This window comes from Astatotilapia calliptera, chromosome 12 (genome assembly GCF_964374335.1).
Source record: "Astatotilapia calliptera chromosome 12, fAstCal68.1, whole genome shotgun sequence".
Taxonomy (NCBI): domain Eukaryota; kingdom Metazoa; phylum Chordata; class Actinopteri; order Cichliformes; family Cichlidae; genus Astatotilapia; species Astatotilapia calliptera.
Genome location: NC_137433.1, coordinates 21,829,175 through 21,845,655, shown reverse-complemented (window position 1 = coordinate 21,845,655; position 16,481 = coordinate 21,829,175). Strand labels below are relative to the sequence as shown.

The window sequence follows — 16,481 nt, the reverse complement described above, 5'->3', positions numbered from 1 at the left end:
ATCAGCTGATTCTGTTATTTGTAAATATCAGTATTTTTTATTCAGATGTGGGAAAAATACTTAAGAGTGCACACTCCAGTGAAGTTGGTGAGGAGATGTACCAGACTGATCCCTGTCCAAAGGTATCGTACACTAACTATGACCACTGGGACAGGCTGTAGCCCCCCACCCTACCACTGTGAACCTGAATTGATTAGGCAGAAGAAAATGAATGGATAGACTGAAATTTTTTAAAAATGCTTTTTTTTCTAGAAATCTGAGCAGTTGGTGTGTCCTTGGATTTGGTGATATTAATATTAGAGCTAGCAATCTTTCCTACAGAATCTCTACTATAAGCCATGTTGACTGAAATTATTCCTATTTTTACCTGAAGGCCCGGACAAATATGCTGGGTGAAGGATGTAAACTAAATCACATCTTAACTGTTTACAGTTAAGGAACATATTCATATTTAATTGAAATATGAACCAGTGATTATTTTTCATAAATTTGCGATCATTTTTTGATTGTTGATTCCAAGATGGTCTGTTTGGCTTTTTTTTTCATTTTAATTCTCTTTTCAGTTTGCCAGAACAGTTCTCCATGCACTCTAAAAAACGCTGGGTTAAAAATGAGCCAATTTGTAACCCAACGCTGGGTCAAATATGGACCAAACCAACGCTTGGTTGTTTCAACTTAACAAGGTTGGGTTACTGTTTTGATCCAGCACACTGGGTTAGGATAATTATCCAAAAATTGGGTTAAATTGACCAATGTTTAAAGTTGGGGTTGCCAAAAATTGGGTCGAAACTCAGAACCCATCACAAGGGTTATGTTACCATTAACGTTTGGGTTAAAATTTCTACTTACTATAAAATTAAACATATAAAAACTAGATTCAAAACAGATTTTCTCAAATAATCTTTTTATTCCCATATGATACATAGAATATAGACAAACAGAGTAGTTAATTATCACTTTTTAAACTCTTGAACAAGTCTGCCAGCACACTGAGGTCACAGAAACAAGAGAAAAAAAGCTTGCATTCACAGTGTTGTTTGCAGTTTTCTGTCATCATGATCTCTCCTGAAGTTTGTCACTATTAGCCAAGCAGTAAGTCCACAATACTGTAATGATGATTGTGACTTTGGTCATGGTTGCAGAAAATTTTAATAATATATAATATTATTATTTTTTATAATTAATACTTTTTCTGTTCATCAAAAATTTACTCTGTGAAATTTGAGAATGCAGAATGTTAGAATATATTTTTGTTCAATATTTGATTCATTCAGTTGCATTTTCTGCAACTGAAAAATCTGAACGCATACACACAGCAGTAGCACAGAGGTCAGCACTGTTGCCTCACAGCATCAGGCTGGGGTCTTTCTGTGTAGATTTTGCATGTTCTCCCCGTCTTTGTGTGGGTTCTTCCTGGGTACTCTGGCTTCCTCCTGCAATCCAAAGACATGCAGTTAGTGGGGATAGGTTGCCCCTAGGTGTGAGTGCAAATGGTTGTTTGTGTCTATGTGTTAACCCTGCGACCGATATATAGTTTGGATAAATTATTGTGACACCTGAATTGAAAATGATACCATACTTTATTCATTCACAATCTGTTGTCTCTCTAATGTTTAATAGTAGTAATATTCTTCACCTCTGTGTATGTTATATGTGATTTTCTGGCAGAGCAGCAATTTGTGCTCACAGATGGTGAAAATGTGGAGAGATGGTGGTGTTCATCCAGCTAGCGGTGCATGTTTACTACAGTGTATGAGGTGATTGAGTGCAGAGCGTCCACACACTGCACAGGGTAAAAACATTACTTGAATATTGTTTTATATTTATATATATATTTACTTTCTGTTGGCCATCACCTCAGGTTCACCATTATAGTTTCAGCCTACAAATATAAACTGTCTAAATATTAAAACATTTCAAAAATAGTTGTTTTCAAGCATTAATGTCTCAGAAATAAGCAAAGCTGTTCATGTTTGTCATTATAGTTTTATTTTTATGAAAATGATGAACTTCACATTGTGTATCTAATCAAATAACATTTGATAAATCTGTTTCATTCTCATACATATGTAACAGAAATGTCTCTAATGTAGACCTGTACAGAGTAGTGTAAGCTATAAAATATCATAAATGAAACACTAACATTTATGTAAAACTTTTTTGAATAAAAAATGAACAAGCACTTTACAGATTTTTAAAAAAGGATCTTAAAAACAACACTTTTTAAAATCTTTGGTCTAAGTGGTCATCAAAACAGAAAACAGAACTCAACAGTTTTCAATAATAAACTGTACCATGCACTAATATGACACATCCCCCAATAACAATATATATTTCAAAGTTTAAAACCACATGCAGTGCGTGACCATGATCAGCACACTGTTCACTGAGACCCTGAACACCACTTCTTTTAAGCTTTCTTCTTCTTCTTCTTGCAATCAAAATGAAAGCAGAAACAGGACTAAGTGGTTTGATCTACTGAAAGGAAAAAGCTGAATATCTGAGCTAAAACCTCTCAGGTGAAATAATTACGATAGAAACAATAATTCAATGCAATGTCTCAGGTAGCTTAGTCCATTATAACTGTTGATACAAGCTCAGTACAATTAATACTCAGTGTTAGGGAACTCCAGTGTGGGAACTAGTGGCTTTTATGATTTTATGCTTGTAATCATCTAACTTTCATCCATTCATCCATCCATTTAACTTAGGAGTAAGAAATTTCAGGTCATGCTGTCTTTAACTAAACGACTTGGTTCACTTTGTGGCTGGGCTGTATGTGCGGATATATCATGTCAGCTTGGGCAGGAGTACTTGTCCCCTGTTACCATTAGCAAGATTCTCCAAGAGTTCCTTCATGAGTAGAGCTTATAGCTCTTCAACCTTCTCGCACATCTGTGGCTGTGCAGGTTGCCCGTTTTTTGGTTGCTCTTTTTGCCCCAATGGTTGTGAGTGTGTAAATACCCCCAATAGATTTTTCGGGCTGCAGTTAACTTGGGAGGAAGGGGTGGGTCTCCCATGACAAGATAAAAAACTATTATGTGGGATACCTTTTAATTAAATCCCATCACCTGATATCAAGTGTCAAATTATATCAAACCTGTAAAGCTGTTTACAGTCAGAGGTTTTGAAAACTGTGATTGTAAATACATTCAAACAAGCTTTTCTCTTTGTGTTGAATATCAACACTGTGACTTCTTTGCCTGTAGGCTTTACTTAAACGCGACCAAGAACTGAGTTGTAGAAGCCGTCACTCCAAATGTCCTTTGATAATAAGAAAAAATACCTTTTCAGTACACGGCCTAAATTTCTTCCCTGACTTCTTCTGAATGCCATCATAGACTGGACCAATTATGCTTAACTGACTTAGAGACAGTGTTTTCTATGTAAGAATGTCTCGTGCTGATAGACCTGCAAACTTGACAAAACTGTTTTTCAGACTACAGGTAGCTGTCCTCAATGTATCCAATTCAGGGTCACAGGAGGATGCTGCTGCAACAAGGCAAAGGCAGGACAGGCTCCCAGTTTATTGCAGGGCTAACACAATACATGTGACAGAAAATCCACTTAAATGTTTGTTTTTTATAATAATAATCATAATTGTGATTCTAATTATTATTTGAAAGTTTCTTTATAAATCGACTTAGATTTTTTATAACCCCTAGAATATAAACCTGAGCTGTTTCAGATTCTGAGCTCTGACCTCAGTGTAAGGTGGCTATGTCCTCACTGCAGCTGCCTCTCCCAAGTACTTCTGCTTCTTGTCTTCCCCCAGGCAAACACGCCTTCCTTTAGGTGTACATTCATACAGAGGTAATCTACGGAAACACACTAGTTCAGTCTTTGATAGAGAAATCAGTTTCTGTGAAACATTTCTGTAAATGAACATCGTGTGGAGAATTAATGTATTACTAACATAACCACATTATCATTATTATCATCACTCGCTGACTTGTTAATAGTTACTATATAAATGCTGTCCATTTATATGGTCTTACCTGTAAAGACTGCTGTATTCATCGGATTCCAACTAGAGCGAATCTGGAGTCTTCCCATGCTCTTGTAAGTGATCCTCCATCTGAATGGATGATAACAACCTTCTGAACAAACTATCTGTTGGAGATGGCCCATACTGGCCCATAACGATTGGACGGATTTCAGCTAATAACGTCCATTTTATGGACTGATCCATAGCTGGTGTTCCTTTACCCATGCTCCATCGCTATGAGATGTATAATCGGCCCTTTGTGCGTCATTTCGCTGAGAAACAACGCCGATCACATGCGTCCCCTTGGTTCATGAAAAAAAAGAAAAAATCTAAAATGTCCATTAGATGGCAGCAGAGCACAGTAAATGTACCTGAGCCTAAGTCACATGTGGCCCGTGGCAGACGGCTGTTCCCTCTTAAAGTGAGATAACTTTAGAAGCTCAGTTGTTCTGTTGATGAAATTACACAATAGTGATAAGGTCAAAATCCGAAAAAACCAAACACTACCGCGAGAGGAAACATCAAAAGCTTAATTTCATACCAAAAACTTTGTGATTTCAAACTTTGTCCTCCCTCGGGACAAATCTGTCCACACCAATATAAAATACCCACCATCTGTGAAACACTACAAATATAAAAGCTTATTTACATCACATTACAGCCCCACTCTCAAAAACCGATGAGGGTGTAAGACTTCCTGTGAAGCTGGATTTAAGAAAAAAGTGAAGATGGAGCTTTTTTATGACCCCAGATAGCAAAATATGGTAAATGGCCAGCATTTGTATAGCGCTTTACTAGTCCCTAAGGATCCCAAAGCGCTTTAAACATTAAGTCATCTACACATTCACACACTGGTGATGGCAAGCTACATTGTAGCCACAGCCGCCCTGAGGCGCACTGACAGAGGTGCCACTGGTGCCACCGGGCCCTCTAACACCAACCAGTAGGCAATGGCTGAAGTGTCTTGCCCAAGGACACAACAACCGAGACTGTCCGAGCTGGGGCTCGAACCGGCAACCTTCCGATTACAAGACGAACAGCCAACTCTTGAGCCAGGATTGCTAAAGAGACAGATGCTTGTGCTTTACTTGAATTAGCTTGTGTGTTTCTAATGTGTTTCTTTTTAAATCCCTGTTGTGCCAGACATTTTATCAATATTCTGTGATGATCAGCTGATCATTGATCAGTTTCATGCTTGAAGTAGCAACAGGAGAGGGAGGGGGAGAGAATGAGAGAAGAAGAGGCAGCTGTGCATCATAAAAAACACAGAATAGATCCAGCTTTTTGTCTTTTTTTCATTCTAGCTGAAGTACGGGGGAAACTTTTCAGCTCAATACAAAACACGTAATATTTTCTCTGAATACGGGACGATTCCATTTTTTTACGGGACGGGTGGCAACTCTACTAACTAACCTTATGAATAAAATAAAGTTCACTATCAGTAACGTCATAGCACCCACCCAGCTGTATAGAAACTCCGTCATGCTAGCTAGCACGCAGTACGAGTTATTGTAACTGACTGTAACAAGTCAGCACAACGAAAATAAACTACACCTAAACTTGGTTTATATCTGACCCAGATAGACTGCAGGTCATAACTTCTTACCTGAAGTTCAGTTCACCTGACGCTCGGACAGGCAGCCGCCTCGGGTCTCTCCTCCTCCTGCCTCACCTTTCCCTCATCCATCTGCTGGCCTCTGTGGAAGTTCCGCCATTGCCAGCACCAAACAACTGAGTTATTTTTACACATCGGTCAGCATCTGGCCAAACCACCACCTTTCATTGTTTATACCATTACAAAAACAAACAAACAAAAAAAACCCATCTGCCAGTCCAGCTATGATCTGGAGAGCTTCTCGTCGTCTCCCAACTAGACTGAACAGGAAAAACAGAGGTGCCAACACCACCAATTTTCAGCATCTGGAATTTGTACCATCTGGTGCTGTCACACATTCAGTCTCGGATTCTTCACGACTGAAATTGGCATTAATCAATACAAGGTCCGTGGTGAACAAGACTTTCATATACCGTGACCTGTTTGTCTCTCATGGCTTGGACTTTCTTTTTATCACTGAAACTTGGCTACCCACTGATGATCTAGCTGCTTCTGTGGAATTGACTCCTGAAAACTGTAACTTCCTTAACACACCTTGGACCTGCCGCCATTGTGGCCGCTTGGCAACAGTTTTCAGAGATCACTTTATGTAGCAGCCCTTGGCATCAAGAACGACAGAAGAGTCTCTAACGCAGGGGTGCCCAATCCCGGTCCTCGAGAGCTACTGTAACTCCCTCCAAGTTGAAAAACGAACACAAGGCGTTCTTGATTTACTGGCATTTATTGCACACGGGCGCCACCAACGATGCCACCAGAGATGCCGTAACGATGCCGTGAGAACTGTACAACAACATAAAATAATCAATTTCCGCCGTACATTGTTCTCATAGAGAATAAACAATAAGGTACATCATTAAACAACACAAATGCTTACAATTTACCTTCACAAAATGCTAACATATACACGTGGTTACCATAAACTCGCTCGCTCTATCACAAACAAACATCTTATTTTCTATCACAACATATACAAATTGCATACCTCATTGGCCGCATTAACTTGCAGGGGTTAAATGAAACGCTTCTTGTAGTGTCACTCTTTCCCATAGTCGAACACTCCGTTGCATACGTCTACATGTTTCTACCACCACCAGAGAGAGACGAAAAGCATGCTGCGCTCTACCGAGTGTGGCGTGTAACTGAAAATATTGTCACCCCAAACAACAGACTAAACATTGGTTCCACCCCGGAAACATTCTGTAACCCTTATAAATGTATTTCCAGCCAACAACATACATTACATCACACACATATATTAACAATAAAGTATTTCACTTATTCATTGTAACTTGAACCATAAAATTGTCTCAAATTGCATAACTGCTGCTGACGGCAGCCACACTCCCACCAAATCATTAATGATTTTTCAACTGAACCTCGTTGTAAAGGCAAGTGTATACAGTCCCTTAGTCACATAGATCACAGAGACAAGAATTCTGAACTATTCAGCTTCAAGTAGGGTAACTGTTTTGTGGATAGGTCTTTCAAGATACACTGGCTTGTTAACTCTTTTTCCTTGGTCATCCAATGTCGCATCACTGATTAGCAGCTCGAGTTTCCTAATGATTCCATCCTCACTAGGGTACACCTTGGTTACCTTGGCCAACTTCCACTCATTTCTGGGTAGACTATTGTCCATCAGCACCACAATGTCGTTGATCTTAGCATTTCTCCGTCCCTTGTACCATTTTCCTCTCTGCTGAAGATTCAGCAAGTATTCCCCTTTCCATCTGGTCCAGAATTCATTAGCCAGGTTCCTTAAATCCAATAGCCAAGACTCCCACCGTGGTTTGAGCTCTTCTGACAGTGGTTCATCCCATCCAACCTTGTCTTGACACATCTGTTGGAGTATTTGCTTTCCAACCAGAACAAATGGTGCCACAAAGCCGAGAGGGTCATAGATGGATGCCACAGTTGATAAGACTCCTCTTCTAGAAAGTGGGCGTTCATCCACAATCACTCTGAAATGGAACTGGTCTGCAACAATGCACCATTTGATTCCCAGAGCTCTCTCAATTTGGGACTCACCAAGAACCAAGTTGCGGTTTCGTACTGAATCTGCACGTTCACTCTCTGGAATGGATGCAAGTACCTCATGATTGTTAGAAATGAATTTGTGAATTCGCAGTTTGCCAGCACTGCAGAGTTGCCTTGCTTCCTTTACCAACTTAATGGCTTCATACTTGGTTGCGACACTTGCGAGCCCATCGTCCACGTAAAAGTTTCGTTCAATGAACTGAATGGCCGTTTCACTGTAGTGACCATGTCCTTGGGCAGCAACATGTTTCAACCCAAAGTTTGCACAACCAGGGGAAGAGGCAGCTCCAAATAGATGCACTCGCATGCGATAGACTGATGGTTGAGCCTGGAAGTTTCCATCGTCCCACCAGAGAAATCTCAAGTAGTCCTGGTCCTCTGCTTTGACGTGAAACTGATGGAACATACGCTCGATATCGCACATTATGGCAACTTGTCCCTTGCGAAAGCGACAGAGAACACCTATCAGGCTGTTCGTTAATTCTGGTCCGGTAAGAAGGTGATCATTCAGTGACACGCCTTCAAATCTTGCTGAGCAGTCGAATACAACCCGTATTTTTCCTGGCTTGTGTGGGTGATACACCCCGTGATGAGGAATGTACCACACAGGACTGTTGTTAATTTCTCCTCTTGGGACCTTTTCTGCATCCCCATTTGTTATGATTTCACTCATAAAGGTCGTGTAGTCCCTTTGATATTGTTTGTTCTTTTCAAATCTTCCTTTCAAACATCGAAGCCTATGGACTGCACACGTCTTATTGTCTGGGAGATTTGGTCGATCTTTCTTGAAGGGGAGCGGCATTTCACAGTGACCATCCGCCTTGATTTTGATTCCTTCTTCCATGATGGTTAGGAAACGCAAGTCTTCCTGAGATAGATTAGCATCCTCTACTCTTCTCTCACTGAAGTCAGACTCAAGCATCCTCAGCACATCTGGCGGTGAAATGAACTCCTTGACTTGGGTTCGACATATATATTTCACTTCGTTTGTGAGCTTCTTAGATGTCTGGAGGTGAGGTTTCACTGACTTCATGACAATCTTGTGACTGCTTCCTATAGCATCACCATAGTCGACACATGGGCTAACACAACCGACTATGCTCCATCCAAGATCTGTCCTTTGAGCAAATGGCTCATTGTCTTTACCTGGGACGACCTCTCGGGGCAGCAAAGCCTGTGGACAGTTGTATCCTATGAGAAGCCCTACATCGCACTCAATCAATGGAGCGATCTCCTCTGCAAGATGCTCTAGGTGTGTCCAAGCTCTTGCCGTTCTTGGTGTAGGAATGTGACTTAGATTGGCAGGGATGAACTCTCTTGAATAGGTTACAGGGAGAGAAATCTTCTTTGATGAATAGAAACCTCTCACCTGCAGTCCAACTAACCTTTGACTTGGGATGATTGTATTTCTGGATGAAAGTGTGGAGAGTTTTAACTGCACAGCCTCCCCTTTCATTTTCAGAGCTTCTGCCTTATCTTGCATAATGAATGTGGTATCGCTTTGGTTGTCAAGTAGTGCATATACAAGAATTTCATTCTCTGGGTTACTTGATGTAGATAGCCAAACTGGGACAACCGTAGAGGAGTACATGCTGTCCATACCTTGCACTACTCTGTTTGACGTGGCTTCATTTGATGGTTCAGGAGTATGTTTGCTCTCTGTTCCTTCCGTTGACTTAGCATATTTTGAGTTTTTTACACTCTCCCCATGCTCATCACTGCTTTTCTCTCTTCTGGTTGCTCTTTCACGGTCTTCATGTAAACACGTTGGGTGTTTTTCCTTACATGTCTCACAAAGACTCCTTCTTTTGCAGGTCCTTGAGAGATGTCCTGGTTGTAAACATCCAAAGCACAACTTCTTTGTCTGAACAAACTTAACGCGTTCCTCAACTGGTCTTTCCCTGAACTTCCAGCATGTCTGTATGCCATGATTGCATCTTTCACAAAAAGTGCATTTCTTACGTTCTGCATTCTCTTCAGAGTTGCTCGCAAGCACCTTTGCACCAATGTTTCGTGCCTTTGTTATCTTTACCTTTTCACCATCATTAAACTTCAGGGCATGAAGAGAAGTCACTGGGTTGCAAGCTATTTTTGCTTCCTTTGTGATGAATTCCACGAACTGACTGAAAGTAGGAAACACATTACAAGTTTCTTCTACCTCGGTCACCTTCCTGTTCCAACTGGCCACCAGCCAATCTGGCAGTTTTGTTAGAAGTTTTTGATTTTCATCACAGTCGTTCAATACTTCCAGACCCTTAATCTGGGACGTTGCAGCCTGGCAGCCTCTAAGGAAGTCTGAAAAATCCCTCAGCTCAACACTGTCTTTGGGTCCAATTTTGGGCCATGCGGCAAGCTTATCCTTGAAAGCTTTAGCTATCACAAATGAACTTCCAAACCTTTCTTCCAGGATGTCCCATGCTGAGTTGTAAGCTGTATCCGTTCCTAATAGGAAGTAGCTTTCAATGGCCTTTTTTGCAGGTCCGCCAACATATTTACGAAGGTAATAGACTCTTTCCCCTACTGGAATGTTTTTCCTGCCTATCAGGGTTTGAAATGACATCTTCCAATCGCTATACCTTAGTGGATCACCCATGAAGATAGATGGTTCAGGTGTTGGGAGACGGCTTACATTAATAGACTCTGCTATTGCTTCAGCGAGGACTGTGATACTATCTGCTTGGTGTATCACGGGATGCTCACGTGGACTCCTTACAACTCCTGGAGATCTATGTTGTTGAGCTGCGTGGTTATGAAGTAACTCTGTTATTTCCTCATCCGAGCTTATGTCTTGTTCATAAACTTGGAGTCGTGCCTTCGCCGCACTTAGCTCCTTAACAGTCTGTAAGCGCTCTATTTGTCTGCGTTTCTCTTCCAGTGCTTTCTTTCTTGCCACATTTTCTTCCTCTTGTAATGCAATCTTCTTTCGATTTTCTTCTTCAAGACTTTCAAGTTCTTGTTGCTCACATTCTATCTCTTGCAGGACCTTTAGTGCAGCTTGTGTAGCAGCTAGCTCTGCTACGGCCTCTTGTCTCTTAATGGAGGAAAGGCTTGACTTTTGTGACTTTATGCTGGAACTGCTTGCAGAGCTTAGACTTCTTTGAGAGCCCTTACTTGTGCCTTGAGAAGCTGAAGATGAAAACACTGAACTAGACTCAGGCCAGACTAAATCCTCTATCTGAACGTCTTCGTTATCTTTATTCTGAAGGTAAGTGGTTGCATTGTCCAAGATTATTTTGGATACCGCGTCACAGGTGTCTGCCCTACGACGGATCTCACTGTCTGGGGAAGCACATTTGCGCAAATCTTCATATGCGTGTTTCACATCTGCTGATGCACAACTTAACTTACACATCAAATCCTTCACAACCTCAACAGAGGGGGCTCCCTTTATCATTTTCTTAGCTTGCTTGGCGTTTGCTTTCCATTTATCATAAGTTGTAGTGAAACGATGCTGAAGTTTTTTTGACTTATCATCATGCAGTTGCTGAGCCTTTTCAGTAAGCTTTCGAGGTCTTTGACTTCTTCGTGGCTCTTCTTCACATGACTGCTGTACATTTGTGGCACTACTATCCTCAAGTAAGTCGCCGTTCTTAGTTTCATATTCAGTTGTTTGATCCATTCTGCGATGTTTACTTATTACTTGGCACAAAATAAATTCTAGCTATACCTTTAACAGACATGCGGTTTAACAACAGACCAGCTCAATTGCCTGAAATATTAATAGCTACAAGCTTAACCTTGTCTTTAGGTGAACTTGTCCAAAACATCAAGAATGGATAATACCTTCAAGATTTTACAACACCTTAAACCTTAATAAAATATCTGAATGAATACCATCTTGAGTCGTATAAATATGGTGAACTTTGTTCCTAAACCAACAACACATACGACGCAGCACTTAATTCTACAACACTTCTAGCATCCAAATAACACGAATAGGTAAAATGACTTCACCTATAAAAAATCTTATTAGACAGAACCATGAACTTAGAAAGGAGATATGCAGAGCACAGATTACTTTCAGTTCTTACAGTGTTCCGTTAAACAGTCGTCAAAGTTGACCCACTTCTTAACATTTAACTTGTTTTAAATGCATCACTTAAAGGATCGTCCATGTAAACTTCAACTGTTTGCTGCTTAGGTTAACTGGCGTATGCATAGTCTTATCTGTCTGATGCTAGCGTGCGATGAATTTCTTCTTGCTCAGTGGATGACGACACCGCTACTCGTCTCCTCGCCTCATGCCGAGCAGACTGAGTTCTCACTGTAACTCCCTCCAAGTTGAAAAACGAACACAAGGCGTTCTTGATTTACTGGCATTTATTGCACACGGGCGCCACCAACGATGCCACCAGAGATGCCGTAACGATGCCGTGAGAACTGTACAACAACATAAAATAATCAATTTCCGCCGTACATTGTTCTCATAGAGAATAAACAATAAGGTACATCATTAAACAACACAAATGCTTACAATTTACCTTCACAAAATGCTAACATATACACGTGGTTACCATAAACTCGCTCGCTCTATCACAAACAAACATCTTATTTTCTATCACAACATATACAAATTGCATACCTCATTGGCCGCATTAACTTGCAGGGGTTAAATGAAACGCTTCTTGTAGTGTCACTCTTTCCCATAGTCGAACACTCCGTTGCATACGTCTACATGTTTCTACCACCACCAGAGAGAGACGAAAAGCATGCTGCGCTCTACCGAGTGTGGCGTGTAACTGAAAATATTGTCACCCCAAACAACAGACTAAACATTGGTTCCACCCCGGAAACATTCTGTAACCCTTATAAATGTATTTCCAGCCAACAACATACATTACATCACACACATATATTAACAATAAAGTATTTCACTTATTCATTGTAACTTGAACCATAAAATTGTCTCAAATTGCATAACTGCTGCTGACGGCAGCCACAGCTACCATCCTGCAGCTTTTAGATGCATCCTTGTTCCCACACAGCTGAATCACATGAATGGCTTGTTATCAGGCCTTTGCCAAACATGATGGCATGCTGAAGAGATCAAACCATTTGATTCAGCTGTGTTGGAGTAGGGATGCATCTAAAAGCTGCAGGATAGTAGCTCTCGAGGACCGGGATTGGGCACCCCTGCTCTAACGGGTGCAGCCATTTATTTCCTCACCACACACGGCTCATTCTCTGGACGTTAAGCACCGTGAAAACTATAAAATAAGAAAAAATTGATACCCGTACAGTACCTTTTGAACTATAACAATGAGCTTAAGTTAATTCAGGTAAGTTCAAACAAGTAATTCTGAGATATACAGTCACAGATTAAATAAAACAAAAGGGGTTACTTCAAACAGCATCAAGGGATTACACAGTTCGGTTAAATACAATATAACAACAGATCACCTCTCATCACATACCTCAGTCCGCTTGCCAAGGGTGCAAACTCCGGTGAACACTTAAACACTTCGGCCCGTTTCACATGGGGTGCTGCTAGCTTGCATGACACACATGTCTAGCTAAAAAATAGCACATGGATGTAAGTAACGTAAGTACAGAATAAAAAGGTTTTCAGATAGCTCACAATAAAAACGCAGCAACATACTTTACATTAGAAACACACTTATCATACTTATCAAAGTATTATCGTAACTTACATGGACTTTGTACAACTTATTCCTGCCGCGACAGACTGCTCCATACACGTTACGGGGCATGCCTCTGAGCACATCTGTCCTTAGTGCGACTGCGCATACAGTTCCGACAACCCCCGCAAGGATGACTTATGGTATAGATCAGCGGTCCATTACACTTTAAATGCAGAATTTCTGCTACTCAGAAGTGACTACACTAGTTTTGAACTGCAGCTGTTTATGCTGGATCTGTCCTAGGCCTCCTCACCTTAACAAAGATTTCATTCAGGAATTTTCTGTCTGTGACACTGCCAACCACTGATAGGTTTCTAATCCTTGGTGACTTTAATATCCATATGTGTTGCCCCTCCAAACCTTTGGTTAGGGAATTTTCACAACTCTTGGAGTCATTTAACCTGACCCAGTCTGTCAACGGCCCTACACACAAGCAGGGCCACATTCTAGACCTCATCTTGTCATCTGGGCTCTCACTGATCGGTGTTGAGGTGATTGATGTGTGTCCAGCTGATCATAATTTCATTTTGTTTAATGTTCCCATTTCTCACTCATCCTCTAAAAAAAACCCAGGCGCCCTCTCTTACACGCCCTATAACACCTAAAACTGCTCCCCAATTCTCAGCTGCCTTCGCTGCATCTCCTTTAGCCACCTTTGATGAAATCTCTCCTCATTACAATAATCCTGATGAGCTACTGGCAAAAATTTAAAACTCAGCCTTGGCTAAATAAGGTCACTCGTGCCGTCAGACAGGAATGCAGGAAAGCAGAACGAAAATGGAAGAAAGATAAGCTCCTCGTTTCTTACCAAGTGTTTAGAGATTGTTATTTCTCCAAGATCATTACTAAGAATTCTGGTAATACCAAAGTTCTGTTCAACACAATCAACTCTTTTCTGCATCCCACCACTTCAGCCATATCTGAGACTGCCTCGCACACCTGTGAGGATTTTCTAAAGTTCTTTACTGAAAAAATTGATAATATCAGAGCACATATCCCGCTCTCATCCCAAGACCCTTCTGAACCCCCTACATGTTCATTCTTTTTCTCTGAATTTAAACCAGTTTCATTATCCCATCTTACTGATATAATAATGCATATGAGACCAACTACGTGCCCCTTGGATGTGTTACCTACTCCATTTCTCAGAGATGTGCTGAAGACAGTCCGCCCTAACATCCTTGCTATTGTAAATGGCAGTATCTCAAATGGAACTGTTCCTCATTTGTTTAAACAAGCTGTTGTCCAGCCGCTTCTAAAAAAAAAAAAAAAAAACTGGTTTGGACCCGTCAGTTCTTGGCAATTTTAGACCAGTCTCTAAGCTGACATTTTTGTCTAATGTTCTCGAGAAAATTGTCCTCCACCAACTTTCCTCATTCTTAGATGCACATAATGTCAACACATCTCTGAACACATCTCTGTTATAACTAAGGCATTATTAAGAAGTTACAAGAATTGTTTGTGGATTTAAAAAAAAAACACAGCGCTGACTGAGTGGTTGAGCTGTCTGGGTTTTCAGTTGTAATTCTATCCTTTTCATGATTTACCCTACAAGCAGCACGGCTGCAGTGTCTTACATGCAGAATTAAGTTTCGCAATACTTGTCAGAGAAAACACAAAAGATAAGAACAAAACATGCTTTCTTTTTTGTCTGCAGTAATAATAATTATCCAAGAACGACCTCCTTGCTTTTCATGACAGAGATAAGGTGTGATTTACGTCAAGTAAAATGATTAAATATTATTTAAAAAAATAATGGACATTTGTTTTTAAGAAGATATTGTGATTCCAGATAATATGGATTATTGGTGATAAAAAAGGCAAAACCCCCAAGAGCGATCTCTCAGATTCTACAGGCCTCAGTTAGTGTGATAAAGTTTAAAGTTTATGACAGTACATTTAGAAAAAATAAAAACTGAACAAGTATGGCTTGCTTGTCAACTTTCTGTCATGGTGTAGGAGGCATCCACAGGAGTGTCTTGGGAGTCCTCTGCATACCAACACAAAGCGCAAATTACATTGTAATTGTTCACTTGCTTATTGAGCACAATTTTACCTTTGTGTACAGGGTTGCTCTCTGTAGTTGTTTATGACCTTTGACAAGAGAGAGCCCATTGTTCCTTCAGTGGGCTGGTTTCAGTCATTATGCAAATGTGCTGTTTATAAGGTTGGGGAAACCTGCAGTCTGCTGAGACTGAGGGTGAGTGACGAAATGTTTCTCCCACAAAACGCCACGTCCAGATGAACAGAATCAACTTTTTGGAGAAGAGAGAGTCCAATTTATGTTGTTCCAAACAAAAGAAAGGTTCCTTGCCAAACTGTCCAAAATTACAAAAGGCATAGCTATGTCTCTAATCTCTAACTTTGCTCTGTTTTATTTCAGCAGGATCAGTATTTGTACAGGTAATGTCCATGTGTTTAATCATGTTTTTTGCTTCAGTTTTTGATATACTGCAGCATATTTGGGGTTATATGCAATAAATGAGCAGGTCAAGAAAGAAATCTTTCCTATTTTTCTGTTCTGTCCTCAGTTACTGTGACACAAAAGCATCTTCCGTGATGCTTACATCTCTGGTAAAGTCTCACAAGTGTCAGCTCTATTGTAATACTAAGCTACCAAGAAGATTTACACAGAGTTTGTAATTGCAGAGAAAAAGTTTACTTCCTGTGGATATGCCATAATTATTTAGATATAAAGAAAGTCTTTTCATGCATCGTGAAATTGTAGTAGAATTCGAATTCTGAAACAGGGGCAAAAACACACGGGAGACTGTAAAGCAGTTGGTGACATAATGGGACGCAATACGATAAGGTGCGATAATAGTCACGTGACATCGACACAGCCCTCGGAACAATCCATCAAATCAAATGTTCTACTCAGGTTTTGACGGGTACTGAAACAATTTTTTGATTTTAACCCAGCGACATGTACTTGAAATCTTTTTATTGGTGGAAAAACAACCTTTAACATATGCACTTGTATTTTAATGGTTCCAAGATTCAAGTCAAACAGTCAAGAAGCAGCAGCATTTTTTTCTTGTCCCTCCACAAAACCCGAAACAAAACAATATCTCACAGAACAATGTTCAGTTTCTTTGGAAAATGGAGTGTTTTTTATTTTTGCTTTTGTGATCACCTTCATCTGCCAACCCGGCACGTAGACTGCTTGGCAGCAATCCTGATTTTTTTCACCCGCTAT

At 40.5% G+C, this 16,481-nt stretch overlaps 1 protein-coding gene across 6 annotated transcripts; it reads right to left on the bottom strand.

Annotated features, from left to right (window-relative positions):
- Nucleotides 1-887: 887 nt before the first annotated feature.
- Nucleotides 888-12,531, bottom strand: LOC145432122 (uncharacterized). 6 transcript variants are annotated; one of them, XM_080308706.1, is made up of 4 exons: nucleotides 5,595-12,531; nucleotides 3,999-4,437; nucleotides 3,704-3,818; nucleotides 888-1,433 (listed from the first exon to the last, which is right to left on the bottom strand). In XM_080308706.1, the coding sequence occupies exon 1, from the start codon at nucleotides 11,257-11,259 to the stop codon at nucleotides 7,045-7,047; it is 4,215 nt and encodes a 1,404-aa protein (XP_080164832.1). In that variant the 5' UTR covers nucleotides 11,260-12,531; the 3' UTR covers nucleotides 888-1,433; nucleotides 3,704-3,818; nucleotides 3,999-4,437; nucleotides 5,595-7,044. The 6 variants fall into 6 exon arrangements, with proteins under 6 accessions (XP_080164832.1, XP_080164836.1, XP_080164835.1 ...); XM_080308710.1 differs by having other exon boundaries at nucleotides 3,999-4,078; XM_080308709.1 differs by having other exon boundaries at nucleotides 3,999-6,383; nucleotides 6,586-12,531.
- Between the last annotated feature and the right edge of the window lie 3,950 nt (nucleotides 12,532-16,481).